The sequence below is a fragment of the Colletotrichum paranaense genome (genome assembly GCF_030867605.1).
Source record: "Colletotrichum paranaense strain IMI 384185 chromosome Unknown Scaffold_2.1, whole genome shotgun sequence".
NCBI lineage: Eukaryota > Fungi > Ascomycota > Sordariomycetes > Glomerellales > Glomerellaceae > Colletotrichum > Colletotrichum paranaense.
The window spans coordinates 2,274,256-2,293,964 of record NW_026848960.1 but is presented as its reverse complement, the minus strand read 5'-3'; the positions used below and the strand labels follow the sequence as shown (position 1 = coordinate 2,293,964).

General features: G+C 54.6%; 6 protein-coding genes across 6 annotated transcripts; 3 read left to right on the top strand and 3 right to left on the bottom strand.

The window, feature by feature from the left end:
• Positions 1 to 494: 494 nt before the first annotated feature.
• Positions 495 to 815, top strand: CPAR01_02669 (uncharacterized protein; the record flags this gene model as incomplete). Its single annotated transcript, XM_060486956.1, has 1 exon — positions 495 to 815. The coding sequence occupies one exon, from the start codon at positions 495 to 497 to the stop codon at positions 813 to 815; it is 321 nt and encodes a 106-aa protein (XP_060354284.1).
• A 2,464-nt stretch (positions 816 to 3,279) lies between these two features.
• CPAR01_02668 (uncharacterized protein) lies at positions 3,280 to 3,774 on the bottom strand (the record flags this gene model as incomplete). Its single annotated transcript, XM_060486955.1, has 2 exons — positions 3,280 to 3,694; positions 3,758 to 3,774. 2 exons carry the CDS (start codon positions 3,772 to 3,774, stop codon positions 3,280 to 3,282), a joined length of 432 nt encoding a protein of 143 aa, XP_060354283.1.
• Positions 3,775 to 5,495: 1,721 nt separating this feature from the next.
• Positions 5,496 to 10,328, top strand: CPAR01_02667 (uncharacterized protein; the record flags this gene model as incomplete). Its single annotated transcript, XM_060486954.1, has 2 exons — positions 5,496 to 10,094; positions 10,146 to 10,328. 2 exons carry the CDS (start codon positions 5,496 to 5,498, stop codon positions 10,326 to 10,328), a joined length of 4,782 nt encoding a protein of 1,593 aa, XP_060354282.1.
• A 2,219-nt stretch (positions 10,329 to 12,547) lies between these two features.
• CPAR01_02666 (WD repeat domain-containing protein) lies at positions 12,548 to 15,313 on the top strand (the record flags this gene model as incomplete). The annotated part of the gene is made up of 4 exons (XM_060486953.1): positions 12,548 to 12,683; positions 12,747 to 13,022; positions 13,086 to 15,002; positions 15,054 to 15,313. 4 exons carry the CDS (start codon positions 12,548 to 12,550, stop codon positions 15,311 to 15,313), a joined length of 2,589 nt encoding a protein of 862 aa, XP_060354281.1.
• Positions 15,314 to 16,012: 699 nt separating this feature from the next.
• Positions 16,013 to 17,278, bottom strand: CPAR01_02665 (DNA repair protein; the record flags this gene model as incomplete). Its single annotated transcript, XM_060486952.1, has 2 exons — positions 16,013 to 17,113; positions 17,189 to 17,278. The coding sequence occupies 2 exons, from the start codon at positions 17,276 to 17,278 to the stop codon at positions 16,013 to 16,015; spliced, it is 1,191 nt and encodes a 396-aa protein (XP_060354280.1).
• Positions 17,279 to 17,918: 640 nt separating this feature from the next.
• On the bottom strand, positions 17,919 to 18,670 carry CPAR01_02664 (phosphate transporter; the record flags this gene model as incomplete). Its single annotated transcript, XM_060486951.1, has 3 exons — positions 17,919 to 18,313; positions 18,372 to 18,532; positions 18,654 to 18,670. 3 exons carry the CDS (start codon positions 18,668 to 18,670, stop codon positions 17,919 to 17,921), a joined length of 573 nt encoding a protein of 190 aa, XP_060354279.1.
• Positions 18,671 to 19,709: the final 1,039 nt, after the last annotated feature.

The window sequence follows — 19,709 nt, the reverse complement described above, 5'->3', positions numbered from 1 at the left end:
ATGCTCTTCATCAACCGTTTATTCCACTCACCAGGACTTTGGACTTGGTCTCAGGCCCCAGGCGCGTCGAGCTACGAATAGATCCTGGAGGCCTGGACATTGTTCAAAGTGGAGAGACTCTGCGTATGCGTGCGAATACGTCTGCGCCTCTATCTTTGCACTCATCGCATCCGCCCCACTGCTCATGCAAGCAAGGTTCGCCTTTAATGCAGATAAGCATCATAGCAAGAGGGCGAGGGTCAGTGAAAGGCTCTTGGCCGGGGTCCATCGTCCAAGGGCCAGCCTGGATTATCATCAACTGACAAAAAAGACTAAAAATTCATTCTCTTCAAACGGGTGGTCGCTCACACGACACACAACCTGGGCAGCAATGGCGAAAAGCTGACGCCAAGAATCCACCCAACCATAGGGCTCACGCCACAACCCGATGCAGTCTTGCACATCACCATGATCGATATTAATTGCCCGGTGTTGCCGTTGACGTGTGCGCCGTAATGTGGGCAGGGCTGAGTCCCGGGACTCGTCGGCGGCACCGCCCCCGCGACGAAAGCATCCAGTTCCGCCCCGCTCTACCGGCCTTCCGCGCCTCTTACGGCGACCGCGCAAGCTACTCCGGCCTCCTGATCCATGATGGACCCCGTTTTGCCCGTTCCCAAGACAGCCGGTCGATCGGACCTCGTTCCCTGACCCGGAAATGCGGTAAACTTTATTCGAGAAAGTGCTTCCGGTTCGGGATACCAAACCTCGGGACTGGTGATTATGCTTGTCCAAAGTCTATTCCTGGCCCCCAAAACCCGTACGGATACGGCACATGACGCTGACACCACGCCGCCCGTAATCGACTGCCGGCTTGGCTCTACAACGGTGAATGCTTAGACAAGCTGGATTCATTGAAGTAGTCTTCGGTTACTGGGCAGGCACTGCCACATAGTCAGCCGTTCACGCCAGCGTGAAGCTTGTTTGGTGAAGCCTCGATCGAGGCTCACTGAAGGCGCCATAATCGATGCCGTTAGCACCTCCACTTTTAGTTATCACAGCTGGAAGGCGTTCTTCAGACCTTCGTAGGTCATCGTATGCTGTAGAGAGAGGTTCATCCTCAAGTGATGATTACGTCAAATATTCGCGAGGCTTGGTTGCAAACGGCCAAGTATTCGCACGTGGTTCCCCATGTTGTCTGCTCGGCACTTTCATCCGTGACAAAGGCAGATGAACGGCAATTGCCGCTCATCCGTAGACGTAAACCGCGTAGCTCAAGTAAGAATTCCCCAGTCTAGTAGTAGGATCCCCTGCTGGTGTTGAACGAGAAGGCCTGCTGAAATACCGCAAAAGCATAAAAAACATGGATTGTTCTTGCTGCCGTCAACTACCTGGATGAGAAAAAGGCCGACCATGGTACTAGATGTTCATTGTCTTTAGATATGCCGGCCTTGATATGTCTTGCCTGCGACTACAGGAATTTGGAGAGTTCTACAGAGCCTTTCAATTTTTCGCACAACGTGTTGATTCGCACTCAACCTTACCTTACGGCGCAGAAACAGAGGTCCCTGAACGAGTCTAGTTTTCCGTCTTTTGAGGTAACAGGTATCGAAGAGGAATAACGAATAAGCTATTGGGCTATATGACGCGGGAATCTTCGCGGAATCTGTAACGCACGTTGGGTCCTGAAGAACTTGGAAACACTGAAATGTACGTTTCCATGGAAAAATATCGACATAATACGATAGAGAGGCTGATACTAAACTTCAGACATGATCTTGATCTTGGCCTCGAAAGGATCTTTTCAATATTGATAAGTGTCATTGACTGCACGGAGAGGAAATCCGGTACTGCCTCCAAATTCCCATTGTCAAGTTCTCTCACAGATCGTCCTTGCAGGCCAGAGATGGCCTTCCTCGATCTTACAAAACACGACGATACCATTCCAACTTTCTTTTCTATGATATTTCAATGTTAAGAAATATTCAAGAGTGTGTGTTTGTTTCCGAAACTTTTAGCATGATATTGTTCACTGATACACCCGTTCATGTGGGAAAGCGTTTGTGCTCTTTTTTCCTTGACCTATAACCTAAACATGACGATACACTCACGATACTGGATCTTGAATGAACCATACAGCTGAGGAGACCAATATACTTCTTGAAACATGGATTACGGGAACTTGCTCTATTGTGTCGTGCCCTGGCTTAAGTATCCAATGGCTATGCCTTAGCATGTGCTATCCTCGGAACTCACCTGAGTTCCTAGCTTCAGGAGCCAACTCAATCAGCTTGCCGTACCTACCCTATTCGAGCAGAGCAGCCTCTCAATTACGCTGTCCGTATCCTACGGCGCACTATACTGGCTAATGCAACGCGGATATACCTCGGTCTGACATCTATTTCGCATATGGTTTTGACTGGATCGACTGACTTCGTTCCAACATCACCGAGGACAATCAGCAGATTCGTGTATTTAATGTCATTGCCATATGGTTTTACGCTTTTGAAGACATGAAAATACCAACGAGTCTGGGCCAATTTGTTCACAATATCTTTATCACACTGGCGTAAAGATCACCGGATTGTCCAGGATCGGGTAGATACTTCAGGTTCGGTCTCGTGAAGACTCCAATGCAAAACGAGTATGAACGTTATCTCCGTAACATCTTAATATACATCGGTAATTTGAATCAGCTTCTGCTTCCTTGAGCGAATGAATCATGTCTGCTCATTGAACAGACTTTTGCCATCAGAGGGAGTGCTCAATTGCCTCGTCAACAACCCCTGTCCCGTATTTGACATCACTGCAACATGCGCTCCGTTTCCAATCGTCATGCCTACCCCTCAGCAACGAGCACAATTACGACCCGGGTTTCATTGAAGGAGAAGCTTATCCATGGTACGAGTGGCACTGCATCGTTCACGACAATGACATTGCAACCCTCAGCAGAGAAGTGCAGCTGAACGGACAACGCGAGGGTGAGGCTCGATCGGTATCGTATTGAATACATCTATATACCCAGTGCTTAAAGGCATGACCCTACGGAGCACAAACGTTCTGTTCTATAGGGGAGAAACAACCCATCGAAAGACTAGTGTCCAGTATGTTCGGTGCTCTACTCCACATGGCACCTCACGCACCATGTACAATATAAAAACGCCCTGGAATGCACCTAAAGACCATCGTGGTATCCCGCGTGTCCAACTTCCTGCCTTATTATCGTACCGTCTTTTCCCAACCTCGCAAACAGTCGTTACTCGTGAACACCCATTCCCTCACACAGTCTGTCGGCGACATGGCCTACAAGCGGATGTTGATGTCTAGGCAGTCAACCCGCCATTCCCTCCGGCCCAGCAGACTACGCAACCACTCGATGCCCAACCCCGTCCACTCCTGTCTCTGCCGCGCGAGTTCTTCTGCCGCGGCTCCGGCAAGGACGCTGGCTGTGGAGTTGATGACTTCCACCACGGAGGCGTTGAAGCTGGTGTTCGGATCGAGCTCGGGGAGCGGAAGAGAAGAGGGCGGGCGGGGTTGGAACCAGTTACTGCTAAAGTCGAAGAAGCAGCGGTCGGACCAGTTGCACGAGGTGAGGAAGAGGATCAACAGCAGAAAGCTGCAGTAGACGCAGGGCCTGTTGAGGAAATAGGTGCAGATGAAGAAGAGGAAGATGAAGGCCGGCGAGGCGTTGGTTGGGATGAAGAGGAGGGGGAGCCAGCTGTGAGGGAGTTGTCAGCAGAGATAACCACAATAGGTCGGGGTATTGCTTCGCGATGCTCACCTCCTTAAACAGAACATGGTGACGGGTGTGCGAGAGGGGCGTGACGTAGATGAGGGCGACGTGGGATCCCTGAAAGGTTGCTGGCGTCGGTAGGGGAGGGGGTTTCCCCAGGCTGAGTGCTTCCTTCAACACGATATCGAATTAGAAGACGTTGCCACGCTTCGACAGTACAAATGCTGGTTCAACCGATTCGCGAACGGCGCAGGATTCGAGCGCAGCGAGATCTTGTGTGTCGGGATGTTTGTGTAATCGCAAACGACTTGGAGGTTTTCGGTTGGGTCAAAGTATGCGAACACTGCACACGAGTCGGCAGGGGGCCCAATGCGAGGAATGATCTTGTGGTTCGTTGTGAGATCTGGGAGCAGCAAGAAATCGTCAAGTTGATACAGTCTGGCAATGTCATGGAATGCAAGGCGAGGCGTCGAAGACGTTTACTGTTTGCGTGCAGATCTGTTGCAGGCGACAGCCTCTCTTTCTCTCTGTCAGGCTGTCTCAGACTCTGGGGTCTCAAAACAGGCATTTGGGGATCTTGCTTACGTCAGGAAATTGAATATGCTGTGTAAGGTACTCCGTACTCCGTAAGGTATGCACGAACCCGATTCTGCAAGCAGCTTGATTGCTGGGGAAGGTACGGAGTAGATGCTAGATGATTAGGTAATGAACCAAAATCGGTACGTGTGGGAGCAGTGTGGGCGGGGAGGAAAGACCACCAGTGGCACGTCCCCACGTCGTCCGCCACGTAGCGCACAGACCAGCTGCATCCTGCCGGTCTGCCCAAGCACCCGTTGCACCCAAGTAGGTAAGCACCCATGGCCGCCAGCAGCAGCAGCGACAGCAACAGCAGCACCCAAGCTCTTCTTCAATTCTCCATCCCAAGCCGGCGAAGGAATAGGTATACCTCCGTTACCTGAGCTTCCATTCCCTGCCCAGGAACAGGAACCTCTCACCTCCAAATCGCCTCAAACAGCACCAGCGCTAGCACTACATGCACTACGTAGTAAGGCACCGCCAAATGAAGGATTTCAAGACACGCCCGGGCCCAAAGCTGCACTAAATCGAGTGGTCGCTGGCAAATCGCACCTTGGCTTCCCGCACCGCCTCAGACACCTCCAGTCCAGGCTTGTCTTAGCACTTTAGGTACCACTCCACTGTACATACCTACCTGACCTTCCAGGGCACGCGCTTCTACATACCACCTTACCTCCAGTATACCTTAGTACCTTAAGGTCCATACCTATCCGTACAGGGCAGCTGCAAAGACGCGCCGGACCTTTGTTGCTTCCGTCCAGACACCTGGGGAAAGCACGGAAAGTGCTACTTCGGACAGGTGCAGTCGAGAGGTCGTTCCTTCCTCTCAAAATTCAACCACGTCACCCCCCTGCCCCTGCTCCTTGCTCTGTTGCTCGCGCTACAGGGTTGTGCCACCTTTAGGTTGGGCTCTCAGGAATTCCAGCGCCGCCAGCCTCTCCCATCCTTCCATTCTCCGTCCCAAAATTTATTTTCGATATCCCATACCTTCACCTAACCTCACCTTAGCTTACCTTTTTTCCCCTTCCCTCCTCCTCCTCCTCCCTCAAAAACCCTCAATTCGCAAGAAAATCATCACACTGTCGTGTAACGACGGAAGGGTCTGCTCGTCAATTGTCCTTCATTTCCCTCGTCGGACCACGTCCCTTGCCACTCTCTGCATCTCTTCTTACCTCCTCCCCCAAACTTCCTCACATCAACGGGCGCCATCATGGTGTCTCCCATGCCTCCCGCACCGACACCCCCTGGTGGCAGTATGCCCTCCAACGGCGATCGCAGCAACAATTTGCTGAATTTGCTCAAGTTCAGCGGTGTCGGAAGTGCGTCGGCTGCGCAGGCTCGCCAGGAAGGCTATCAGCAGCAGCAACAGCAGCAGCAACAGTCTCCCCAGCAGCAGCAAGCCCAGCAGCACCACTACCAACAATCACCGCAGCAGCAGCAGCATCACCAGCATCAACAGTTGCAGCATCAGCCCCACCAGTCCCAGCCTCAGCCTCATCAGCAAGGCCGTGACTCGTCCTCGACGATGCCTTCGTCCATTCCGACGCAGATCGTCGCACCCGCCCGCGCCCCGGCCGACCCTACCGGCCTGCTCGCCGCTCTGATGAAAGGAGCTCACGATGGCGAGGAGTCGCGTTCCGAGCCGCCTCAAAACGGCTCCTTCTCGACTTTTGGCGCATCGTCGCCCCCCGACGATACGCGCGCCTATCTCTTGAACTTGCTGAACCGTCCGAAGCCCAGTCAGAATGACTTGCTTCTATCCGAGTCCACCCGTTCCAACCCCCCTCAGGCGGGCGAAAACATCCTTCACAGGGTGCTTGCTGAAGCTGGCCAAGCTCCCAACTTGTCCCACATGGCTTCCAACTCGTTCGAGTACGACCCCAACAGCTACGCTCAATCGAGCGGCAACTATGGCGCCTACTCGTTCCCTTCCACCCAAGATTCGAACCTCCACGTCGCCCAGCACCAGCACCAGAACCAGCAGCAGTATGGCTACAATGCCAACCACAACGGCAGCAGCTTCGACGAGTCTCAAATTACTTCGCCACACAACAGAACTCCCAAGACGGGTTCAATCTCGGGAATGGCCCCAGCTCAGTCGTCTGGCCAGTCACCTGCTGGTCCGGCTTTCCAGATCCTCAAAAAGGCTCACGACTCGCCGAGCTCCCACCATTCCCATCACTCCCATCACGGAAGCGAGTCTAAGCGCATCGTCAACGAGCACCGCAGCCCTCTGGCCAGCCCCGAGCGCCTTCGTCACAGCTTCGGCCATGGTTCTTCTCCTGCAGACAAGCTTGCTAATCCTACGCCTGGCTCCACTGCCTCGTATGCGAGCATCCCTGCCGAGAAGAACAAGGAGACGGTTTCCGAGGCAATTCACGACATTGCCCAGCAAGCCGACTACGAGGCCCAGCAAGCTCTGGCCCGCGCTGAGGAAGAGCAGTCGCGGCCAGAGTACCTGCAGGATCTCGAAGATATGGACACCGCCCGTACCGAGAGGGAGTTCGAGGAGAGCGCCCATCATGCTGCTCAAGCCATCAAGAAGGAGCTCGAACGCGAGGAGAATAGAGACCTCCTCGAAAAGGTTGTCTCCGCCGAGGTGGCTGAAGAGGTTCGCGAGATCATCGAGGAGGCTGCGAGCCATGCCGTCGCCGACAGTTGGGAGAGCGCCGACCAGGACGAGATTGTGGTGATCGAGGAGGAAACTCCTGCTCCCGTAAAGGTCTTCAACTTCCCAATGAAGCCTTGGATCTCAATTGCTCTGCAGGACAGCGCTACCGAGCCTCGACCCCAGTTCAGAGACGATGCCATCATGGACATTGCCCGTCTCAAGAAAGAGTTCGACCAAATTGACCGCAATCTCTACACGGCCACCGAGAACTACATGGCGTACGGCATGTCCAAGGCTGGTGGTCTCCGTGTCATTAGGCAAGACGACGGCAAGGACGCCAAGATCTTCACCGACACCAAGGACCGCATCTTCAATGTTGCCATGTCCGTCACTCCCACTGACCACACCGGCATCCACCGCGAGGCCATCATTGGTACTGGCATCACTGGCACTGTCTACTGGGTTCAGATCAAGAGCGGCGAGAAAGACCACATTGAGGATGCCCACCCCGAGCAGTACGGCTTCGCTTTGCCCCCCATGGCTTCCCACGAAGGTGGCGATGCCCCTGGCGGCGTTCTCAAGACCCGTGCCCGCACGTCCACCATCCACCCCGAGTTCTTCGCCGTTGGCCGCGGCAAGTCCATCAACATCATCTGGCCCACATACATCATGCAGAACAACCTGTTCAAGCCTGGCCACGACCGCGTCGTCGACACGGAGAGATTGGCTAAGCAGTGCTCGTTGAAGATCAACACCGGTAAGGCCGGTAAAGACTTCACGTTCAGTCAGGACGATAGCGTGATAGTGTCTCTTGACAAGTCTGGACGTGTCAAGTTCTGGGACGTCCGTGACCTGACTGCCGCCAAAGAGGGCAGCGACCCTCGTGCGCCCATTCCCGCACACACCTCACTGGAGGTGAAGGAACCGCTCATGACCCTCACCAGCACTCCCGAGGGCGAGAAGGCGTGGCCTACATCTGTTCTCCTGGTCGACAAGCTTCGCCCGTACCAAAAGCGCTGCGCTCTGCGTTATATGATCATTGGAATGAAGCAGAACCACACTCTGCAGCTCTGGGATCTTGCGCTCGGCAAACCTGTTCAAGAGTTCAACCTTCCCCACACCAAGGAGTCTGACGCTGTTTGCAGTGTCATGTACCACCCTCCTACCGGCATGCTGGTGATCGGGCACCCGACCCGCAACTCCATCTACTTTGCGCATCTTTCGGCTCCTAAGTACAACTTGAAGAGCGTTTCGCAGGTGGACTACATCCAGCGCCTGGTTGCCCAGGATACCACCATCCCCGCGCCCGACTCGACTGCCGTTATCAGCGGCGTTCGTGAATACTCGTTTGCAAACCGTGGCATCCTGCGTAGTCTCGACATCCTCTGCAACCCTGCTATGGCTCAAGAAACCGACGAGCCTACTCTGTTTGAACTCTATGCCATGCATTCCAAGGGAGTCGCATGCCTTTTGATCAAGCAGGCTGAGCTCGGCTGGACCAAGGATAACAAGGTCCTGGCACCCGTTGACGCAGTTGACGCTGGTGTTGTTACTATTTCGAAGCTCAAGCCCCCCGCCAGCCAGCCCGCTGAGCCCAACCACCAGAATGCCGAAGGCACCCACCCCCCGGCTCGCAACATTGCCAAGGACTCACTTCTGCAGACCACACCTTCTCACGATGACAACACTCCCCGTCGCGGTCCCGAGTCTGTCACGCCGGTCAAGATCGCCAAGGCGGAGCCAAAGGAGGAGGAGACGCCAGTTACTGCTCCCGCCCCTGTCAAGGAGGAGAAGCAGGAGCGCAAGAGCCGCAAGAAGAAGGCAGCCGCAGCAGCCGCAGCGGCGGCCGCTGCTGCCGGCAACGAGCAAACGAACGGCTCGTCCCGTGTTGGTCCTTCCAACAACAACAACAATTCCAATTCCAAGGACTCGGGTAAATCTTCCGGCAACAACTCCAACTCGAACTCCATCACCCAAGAGTCTGTCGAATCAGCAATCAGCAGCATGGAGACTCGCCTCCAGAATGGATTCAACAACTTGCTCAACTCATCGTTCAAGACGCTCCACGGCCGCATTGACGAGGGCCTGCGTGCTCGCGAGGCCGACTTCGACGACCGCCAGCTCAAGCTTCTGAACATGGTCTCAGAGGTCCTCAACGAGAACACCCAAAAGGTTCTCGAGGCCCTCATCCAGGAACAGTTCAGCAACGCGGTTATTCCCGCTATTGCTGATGTCGCCGGCAAGGCTGTTTCTGACCAGTTCACCAAGAGCATGAACAACCAAGTCTCGCACTCCGTTCAGAAGGAAATTCACAAGGCCCTTCCTTCCGCGACTCAGCACGCGCTGCAGAATGGCGACTTTGTGAAGGCCATCTCGGATAGAGTCGGAGCCACGGTGGCGGCCAACGTCCAGCAAGAGGTCGTCAACACTTTGACCTCTCGCCTGGCTCCCTCCTTCACCAACATGGCGACCCAGGCTTGCCAGCGAGTGGTCGGTGAACTCCAGAAGCAGCACCGCACTGAGATGGAGACTCTCAACGCCCAGCGCCTCGCCGAGAGCAACAAGGTTGATCAACTTTCTGCCATCGTGACTCGTCTTACTGGCACGATCTCGAGCATGGCGGCGTCCCAGGAGCAATTCCAGAACGAGTTCCTCAAGTTCCAGCAGCAGATGATCCGTGTTCAGGCTCAAGCCCAGCAGCAACAGCAGCAGCAGCAGCAGCCTCAACAGGTGCCGCATCACCAGCAGGCCCCCTCTTACGCCCCTTCTGTTGTTAGCCAAGTTCCCAGCCAGGTTCCTAGCCACATGCAGAGTCAGGCTTACAGCAACCTGCAGAGTCCTGACAGGGCTTCGCAGCACTCCATGAGCTACAGCGGCCACTCTCAGGCTCTCACGGTGGCCAAGTCCAACAATGAGTACGATGCCGATCTCCAAGCCCGCATTGCTGTCGTCAACCAGCCGATGAAGGAAGGCAGAGCCGAGGAGGCTGTCGTTCGCTGGATGCAATCTGGCCGTGAGCAGGAAGTGTTTGAAAAGTATATGTCCAAGTACAGCCCTGAATTCGTCCGCAACCTGCCGCACCTCGTCCTCTTAACCGTGACTGCCACGGTCAGTCTCAACCTGGAGTCTTACACTCGTGAGAGAATCGCCTGGCTCGAAATGGTTGTGCACAGCCTCCAGGTCTCGCTCGGCGAAATGGTGAGTCATTCTGACTTCTGCCTAAACAATTCGATGCTAACAAGTCTTCAGGATGGTGACGCTCGTGCGGTTACACCAAAGATTATGGGTATGCTGGTGGCCCGCGTCGAGGGTCTCTTCGTTCGCATCAGCAGCACGTCGGGCAACGACCCGGTTCTCAAGAACCTCTCGCAGATTATTGTCAACGCGAAGCGGGTGATTGACGCGTGCCAGGACGAGCAGCAGTATGCTTGAGAAGCAAACAGATGAGGGTAGTTATTTCCACACCTGGCCCAATGACGACATGACGATATCAAGTACATAAGACATTTCGACACCATACACATTTGCAGGATGGCCTTGCTACAAGGCATGGTTACGATGTTGAGGGGATATGTCCCTCTGAAGACTCGGTGGGCACGATAGCCGACGGTCGATACCTCAATGCACATATGGCTGCGTTTTCTTTGGCATTTGGAGAATGGGGTCTGTGAATACGTTTTTCAATGGGAGGCGTATTACAGGCATGCGAATGGAGTCGTTTGGGCTCCAATGGATGGATCTGCGTGTGGATGGCTGACAAGATTCCCAAACCTTTTCTTTTTTCTTTTTTCCTTCCGTTGTAATAAGTGGTACGCTTGGGTGGTGGGACGAACCAGAAAAGGCTTAGGGGCGAGGGCGTTTGGACGACGACCCAGAGTCTATGGTATTCTTGGGGTTGGATGATTCCATTGGGACGTTATCTCGCCGTCTTAAACAGGAATATCAAGGCATGATCTAGCTTGGTACGTTGGTTGTGTGACTGGTTGTGTAATGCGATGTGAGGCGTAGGAGTGTGAGGCTGTTCTACTTCAGGCTTCAGGGCGCTGTTCGATCATTATTATGGAACTAACTTTCCAGCACCAGCACATACGACCACAGCCATCAGAGAATTCGGGATCCCGTCCGCTCTCCCATAGACAAGCTGATGAGGGCCAGACTAGTAGTTGAGTCGGTGACGATCAGCGAATACCTGGTGTTGTATGTTTTTTTGCTACGTTCTACTGTTCAGTTCCAGGTCCACTTCTGATTGTTTGCAAGGAGGAGGCTGGGCTGGGTGTACAAGGCATTGAATCGCAGCCCAGTTGCACCGCCACTTTTGACTCAACTCAACTTCATCGCATAGATATTGAAGATGTGGGAAGTGACACTCGTCCCGATTGTCTCAATGGAAGCATGCGACAGTAAGGTACCAACGTACGCTAGATAGTCGCGAGGTTATCGTCGGACAAGAATGGAAGATTTTATTACATAACTATCGAGATGCAGCAATGTGGCCTGTGCTCCTGAAGAGACGGCAGAACCTTGCAGGTTTGCAGGGCTTGATGCCTGACAGCCTCACACCCTCTTAGGCGCTGTCTGATTGGACAAGTGGCTGGCGGCAAGAGCAGGACACCTGTGCTCACTGCTCGGTCGCTGTTCAGTTTTTGGGGAAAGCTCGAGTCACACAGCACGGTACAATGCCTGCCCTGTGGGACCTGTGGCAGCAGGAGCCAACTCAGTCAAGCCAGGAACGTACCTTGAAGTTTGAACATGGTGAGGAAGGAACCTCAAGGTCAGACTCAGACAGGTGACGGGAAAGAAGCAGCGCTTCAGATACCTCCATTTTTGCAGTGAATAGGTACATGCCTCTCACGGTCTCCCTCCAGGTCTCTGTGCCCGTGCTGTTGGCCCGAATTGAAGTCAAAATCTTTGCGGCCAACTCTATAGCCAAGCTGCTAATTTTCACCCAACCAAGTTATCTAAGGTATTCTTCATTCTTGGGGAGATAATTCCTACTTCATCAAGGGCATGCCGCCTTTCAAGTTCCAACCATCCAACACGTAGTTTTTCCGCCCCCTCGACCGGGCCAATTGCGTTTGACAGAGTGTACTTCCCATCCGCTGCGAGGTACATGGACTCTTTCACTCCAAGGTACCTTACCTCAGCAGCACTTTCAGGTACACCCGACCATCCAGAGTATACCGTACAGACACACAGAGAGACAGACGCCAACGCGACAGCAGCAAAGCTCCAATTGAATTGACCAGGGGTGTGCCAACGCCAACAGCACCAAACACAGCTCCGACCACCGCTTTAGGGGCTTTGGACCTGGATTTGGATTGACAACCACCTTTTTCCCACCTCACGACGACACGACACCACGACCACGACCACGACGGCAAAGAACGCTGCGCCAGCTCCTCGACGAGTCGCCGCCGATACCTTTTGACTTTTTTGCTCGTCTGATGTAAGGACGACGCACCATCATCACCTCGAGACGATACCAAGGCGCGCAGACTACTGCGCCCAGCGGGACGATCCGTGAGAAGGAAACCATCCCGACAGCGTAACGACCACCGACGAGACGATTCCCACACCTCGTATCTATCTCCTCCCACATTCGACGGCAGTGCTGAGCTGCCCGTTGGGGACCAGTCCCCCCTTGTGCGCGTATGAGCTGGCAGGTGGTTCCGGGTATGGGGTCGAACGTAGGCAACGGCATGGGCGGGCCTGGAGGGAACGAGATGGGCGGCGCGATGCAGGGCAACGGCGGCAACCAGCCTCATGCGACCGAGTATACACTACAGGGTACGTGGCTTAACGCGACCATTGAGTCTCTTCGTCATTTGTACTGACTGCGATGCTCTTCAGGTGTTATGCGCTTCCTCCAAACCGAATGGCACCGTCACGAGCGGGACAGGAATGCTTGGGAGATTGACCGCCAGGAGATGAAGGCTAGGATAGCTTCCCTCGAAGGCCAGGCAAGAAGGGCCGACGCAACGCAAAAGGCACTTAAGAAATACGTCGCCATTCTCGAGAAGAAGGTTAAAGACCAGGCTGCACAGCTCAAGGGCGGTGCCAAAGCAGGCGAAGATGCTGCAAATGCTGAAAAGGATCGCGCTGCCCTGGTCCAGGAGAAGCTCCGACGTGGGTTTTCAGTCCTCGCTCTATCAAATGACAAACGAAGCATTAGCTAACAGTGTTATGCAGCTTCCTCCAAGAAACCATTCGATGCCCATGGTGGCGATCTCGACGTCGATAAAGCCGACGATGAATCGCAGCGGGCCGACCTCAAATCTTTCCTGGATCAGTGCCAGGCCGAGTTTACCTATCTGATGATTACCCCGGCGAATCCTCTTCCACCACGAGATTCGCCCCCTCTCCCTATACTCGAGGACCTGCGCGAAGGCGAGCCGTTTGGCGTACCTGGTGGTAAGCCATTCCAGGAGCCGCCCTTCCCCTTTGCCTCATCGTCTCTTGTGCCACAAAATCATGTCCGCGAAGCCAACCGCCCACCTCCCGCCCCGAATCATGCACCCCCGATGCAGCGAAGTCAACCGACGAGTTTCCAAGTCAAACCTGTCGATCAGCAACAGCAACAGCAACTACAGCAGCAGCAGCAGCAGCATCAACAACCACAACAACAGCACCAACAGCAAATGCCACCCCCCGCACAAGAACCTGCACCCCCTGTCATGTATGCTGCCGGCACTGAATGGCCTCAGCCGATGTCGGCAACTGGCCGTATGCTCGACGACAATATGCAACGCCCCAGCCATGCCGTCGAGTCCATCAGTAGCGTAGAGCCAACGGAAGAATCTCAACCTAGTCGCCCTGCCCCTGAGACCGACGGCTGGGACTTCTCCGACGGATCATTTGCCGATGCCAACTCGTCGCAATCTCTACAGCACATCACCAACAGGCCCGATACCGACGTATTCCCCACCGCAGACAATCTTCCAAAGTCGCCCAACCGTGGACCGAGCTCTCATCGCCGCAAAGGATCAATGTCGCGGAGACGCAGCGCAGACCACGAGCTATCATTGAATTCGGCTGCTCAGAAGGCCGAAACGGGCAATTTCAAACTTCGATTCGGCCTGCGAGGCCATCTGGACACCGTACGCACCGTCATCTTCTCTGGTGGTGGCAGCCCCGGTGAACCTGAGATCTGCACAGCAGGCGATGATGGCATGATCAAGCGATTCCACATTCCTCGTGCCGATAACCATGGCCAGACCAATGCTGCGTCAGATCTCGACGTGACAGCTAACTTCTCTCATCGTGGTCACGCTGGAGGCGTGCTCTGTTTGACGTCCTGGTCGCCTTCGCCAAACTTCTCCACCGGTGGTCGCGCCCAAGGTGACGGCTGGATCTTTTCCGGCGGTCAAGATGCTACCATCAGGGTATGGGAACGTGGTAGAGTTGACCCCAAGGCTACCCTCGAGGGCCACACCGACGCTGTATGGGCGTTGTGCGTGCTGCCGACCACATTGGGCGCAGTCTTCGGCCAGAACAGCCAATACGGAAGCCCCGATCGTATCCTGCTCGTCTCTGGCGGCGCTGATGGATCTGTCCGTCTGTGGTCCGTCAGCGCGCCGCCTCAGTTGACCTCACCTCAGCCGGGAACGAACAGAGCTGGTCCGACGGGCAGCAGAGGCCGTGTCCGCGGTAATTCGATGAGTTCAGGAAGTGCTTTCTCCAGCACCCCGCAGCCCAATATGGCATCGAGCTCCCCCTTCAACCACACGCTTGTCCACAACATTAAGAGGCCGGATGGCTCTGACGCCAGCCCTACATGCATCACTTCCCTCAGCCCTAGCGGCGACACGTTCGTCGTCTCTTACTCTGACGCAGCCATTCTCGTCTATGATACCCGGACAGGTGAACAGACTGGCACAATGGACAGCTCCGAGACATACGACGGTTCAATCAACACCAGTGTCAACGCTGTTGTTGCGACAACAGTTGGTTTGGAACAGCCTCAGGGCGGGCTGTCTGAGGAAGATGGCAGTGCCGGCGGTGGACCAACCGGTGGTGGAGGCAGATCCATGGCAGGATCCGGGGTTGAAGGCGTCATTATATCTGGACACGAGGACCGGTTCGTCCGCTTTTTCGATGCTAACAGCGGTAAGTTATGAAAGTCAGATGTGTGCGATGATGTGCTGATTGAACGCTCAGGCCAATGTACCTACAACATGCTGGCCCACCCGGCATCGATTTCGGGCCTATCACTTAGTCCAGACGGCCGCGAGCTTGTCAGCGCAGGCCATGATGCCTCGCTGCGATTCTGGAGTCTCGAGAAGCGATCCTGCACGCAGGAGATTACGAGTCACCGCATCATGCGTGGTGAGGGCGTCTGCTCTGTTGTCTGGAGTCAAGACGGTAAGTGGGTTGTTAGCGGTGGTGGGGATGGCGTGGTGAAGGTATTTGCGCGGTAGACGGCGGAGGTTCTGGTTGAGTGAGGAAGAGACAGGAAGAGAGAGAGAGAGAGAGAGAAAGAGGAAAGAAAATATACAACAGCAGCAGCAGCATAGCGTCCGTTGAAATGGCGTTGTCTTTGGGTCATTACTTGCTACGGGATGGATGTCTGAAAAGATGGTCTGCTCTCCGAGCTGATTGTGTCCGGGCATGGGAGAAGAAGATGATGATGAAGAGGGTGTTGTGGGACTTTTTTTTTTTTTTTTTCCAACTTGTATTTTGGGCATGAAGTATAAGACTCTCGGGGCTTTTGGCTGCAGCAGTGGGCTCGCGAGCCAGATAGGGAAAAGACAGAAAACGAGGGGATGAAATGGAATAGGATAAGGGGGCGTGGACCGGCGCGGCCGATCCGCGTCCTGTTGTAATATTGTACTGGGGCATCATTATTGTTCATCACACGTCGATACCCTTACACTTCACCAACCAGCCCAACCAAACCGACCGACGTCCCCCTTTGCTTGCGTGTCGTTTGGTGGACTCTGGACCATGGTCTCTGTTTCTACGTACATAGCTTCTTCTTTACGGGTGAAGAGAATAGATGATTGTATGATTCTGGGTATTAAGATAAGCTGTTGTTATAAATCATCAAGGCTGCTGCCGTCGCTGCTGTGAATGAAGGAAGGTCTGCTGACCGCGGACAAAATCATGGAATATGAGGCCTAGAACTCCAACTCCTCGACCTCCATGCCACATCCATTGCACTTCTTCACCGTCATACCCTCCTCATTCTCAACCGCTCGTCCCCAATCGTGAACGTGCTTGCCACCGCCTACCGAGTCTCCAAACTTTCTCGGTCCCGCGCCGGCGGCCGTGGTGGCCTGCTGTCTGCGAATGGCCTCAGTTCTGGTCTTTCGCTTGAGATCGTTAAGCTTATCCCTGAACTTGGCCTCCTTGCGCCTCTTCTTGTCGGCCTCGCGCTTGGCGAACTCGGCGTCGAGCTTCTCGGCGGAGCCCCATTTCGTCGTGAAGGCGTACTCTTCCACCTGCATACGGAGGAACAGCATCATGTCGTGCCAGTGCGACTTGTGCGGGTTCGGTCGCGAGAGGTGGGGGAGGAGATCGGCGTCTTTGAGTTCCTCGTCGGTGAGGAGATAGTCCTCTTTACACTCCGTCTTTGTGAGGAGCGAGTATTTGTCGGGCAGCTTGTCTTTGCAGGCGTGGCAGACCTGAATCCCAAAAATCTCGTCCCAGACAAAGTCGATTTCGTACGAGGAGCAGTCGGCGCATTTCTTGCGCATGGTGGAGTCGGCGAGGACGCTGAGGCCGGGCTCAAAGGGTCCTGCTTTCTGCCGGCGGAGTTTCTTGAGGAGCTGGAGGCGCTCCCATTCCTGCGAGGACATGCCTTTTGGTTTTTCTTCCTGGGGCGGGCCGCCCGGTTTCACCTTGGGCACGAGGGCCGTGTTGTGCGGGTCGTCTTCTGCTGTGAGGAAGCCGCCCTTTGTGTCTGTCATGGCGGACATGTTGTAGTCGACGAATTTGGCAAAGTTGCGCGCCGGGCGCGGGGCGGCGTTTGTGTCGCGGGCATCGCGGTTCGTTGACGGGTGCGATTCTGCAGCAGCAGCAGGATTTGACGTTGAGATGGAAGAGTGTGGGCGTTTGCGGGAAATGTCTGTCGCTTGGGAGGCGCCGGCGTTGGTGATGTGGACGTCATTGGTGGCTACGAAGCCCGAGGCGGTTTTGGGAGTCGGGATTGCGCCTGAGGCGGCGAGTTCGGCGTCGCGGCGGTCGCGGATTGCTTTCGCTTTGAGGCGGGATTCTTCCTGCGGTGGGGATTCATTCGTTTAGTGCTGGGGAGGTCCGAGGAAGACTGAGGATTTGAGGATTCATTGACTCACCATGCGACGGATTGCTGCTGGTGTTGGAGGGGTCCTGGCGGGCAGCGGCGCCGTTGCCGGGTTTGGCGGTGGTGTTGATGGGCGCACCATTGTGAATGTCTGGTTGGAAACAGTTGAGAGTATCTGAAGCGTCGTGGTGGTGTAGAAAGACGGTCGGCTATGGAGGATATAAGTGGGAGACGTGAATCTTCGTGCGCGCGGAGGGGCAACTTTTTGGAGAAAACGATTATGTCACTACGGAAATCGCGAACGCACGTGCCTTGCTGCTGCTGTGACCGAGCCACACCGAAGTGGCAGGAGAGAACGGAACTTGCGGAGCTGTCAGACACGAATTGGAGCTAATAAAAAGTACCTTTGGGAGGCTACAGAGTAAGATAAGGTATCTTTGAAATAGTCATGGTAGAGATGGCGAAAACGAACAGAGTGCGGATTAATGAGCTGTATTTTGACGAGACTGAGCATCTACGCGACCAGTACGGAGTATTGCCGCTTCAATTTCGAGAGAATCGCATCATGGTGGGAAAATTTACTTCCCAGCCGTGCCAGCGTATCCCTTTATTGCCTCCAGGTGGGTATAGTAACATATATGACCACCCTTGCACGCAACCAAAAAACGTCTCCTGTATGACCAATGGTGACCCCCTATTTTGATTTTGTATTTTGTTCACAGTACGACTGTCCGTTTTCCCCTAAGCACCAACTACGACGGGCGACGAGAGCGAGCAAACATTTACTCCTCCTTGGCACCACCGCGGCCGGCACGCTCGGCAGTCTCGATGGCTTTCTTGTCGCTGGCAGCGGGGCCGCTCTGGAGACCCTGCATGAAGCCGGCGGGCGCCTTGAAGGGGCGCTTGAGGTCGCCAGCGGCGGGCTGGCCAAAGACGTGGATCTTGACGAGGTTGCTCTCGAGGGCGCTCTTGAGGGGGATGATGGACTGGATCAGGAGAGGGTTGGTGTACTTCATGTAGATGTGCATGAAGGCCATCATGGCGATACCCATGGCCTGGGAGCGGAAGGCCTGCCGAAGCTGGGTGGTGTCGTAGGCGTGGATGGTGGTGGTGACGAGCTTGCCCTCCTCGGCGGATCCCATCGCTGGGGGCTCGACGTACTTGAGCGTGGTAAGGTCTACTGTCTGTCAGCAACTGCTTCGATAACCCTGTACGATTGCACGAAGTGAACGCACCCTTCTTCTTGTTAATTTGAGCTTGGACGTAGAGGTAGATGATGGCGATGATGATGTTGCTGGCAATGTAGCCGGCGCGGCACATGTTCAGGACGTTGGGGTCTTCGAAGGGGACCTTGCGGGAGACCTGCACCATGCCGAGCATGATGATCAGGTTGGTGCTGCGGCATTGTCAGTAAAGGTATTCGACGTCGTTGCTGTAGGCGCGCAAGGAAACATTGAAATCAGAGATTTGCAATGCGATTCGGTGCGATGGATGGAAACGGAGAGGGGGCAACGTACATCTGAGGGCTGACCATTTTGGCGGTTTGCGACAGAACTAATGGGGGTTTGATTGGGAATAATTGGAAAGAAGGACGAGGACAGCGAAGAACCTCGAGGTCGCAAGAGAGAGAGAGAGAGAGAGAGAGAGCTGGTTGGTTTAAGGTATTAATAGGAGAGCAGAGGAGGAGGCTGGCAGGATGCAGAGGCGAAGACGGCGCGGCGTGGAGTTGGCGAGTTTTTGTACGGTTTAGCGCGTGAGGGCGAGGGCGTCTTTGGGGGCGATGGGGAAGACACTCGGAGAGGGTGAGGTGGTCGAAACGGCGCCCGTCCAGTGGGTTGGTTGTGTGTGTGTGTGTGTGTGCGGCCTGGCTGGGGGGTGGAGTTGGAGGAGGTGGAGGTACCCTTGGATGAGGGAGGTACCTTTTTAGTGTGCAGCACTGCAATTTAGATGGTGGTTTCCTGGGTAGGTACCTCATGGCCTACCATAAAGGCGTGCTAAGTTCGGGGTCCAGCGGGCTGCGGGATGGCGAATTGCAAAATAGCACAATTTTTAGTCCAAAGCTCTGTCAGTTTCTGTAGCATTCCGCTGCACTCTCTTTGGTCCTTTTTGGGGTCATGCAAGGGTGTCTGCGCATGCGCGTGTTGCCTGTATCTGTACCTGGCGAGCCTCACCTCTATGATTTATCACATTGTTCATGGTCTCTCTCTTCCTCTGGCAATACTGTATTAAACAAAATAGTCTGCCTGTTTGTGTGCCCCTCTATCGTCTCTCTGCAGCACATATGCAAGACGGCACATTGCAACTGTTGAGTTGCCTGAAGCTAAGGAAGGGTGCTAAGACTAAGACAAAAACTACCCAAGGCAACATGCCACGCATTCAGTGGCTGGGAACTTGGAGAAAACGCCACCGGGCCTTGAATTCTGACAAGTCCGATTCCCCGCGTTTGCACTTGGGACTTTCAGATGCGTGAGGTTCTTGTGAGATGCAGGCTCTTCTGACTTGTGGGATCATATAGGCAGGCGACTCTTGTTGGAGGCTCGGACTACGAGATCAGCGATGCCAATTCCAACAAA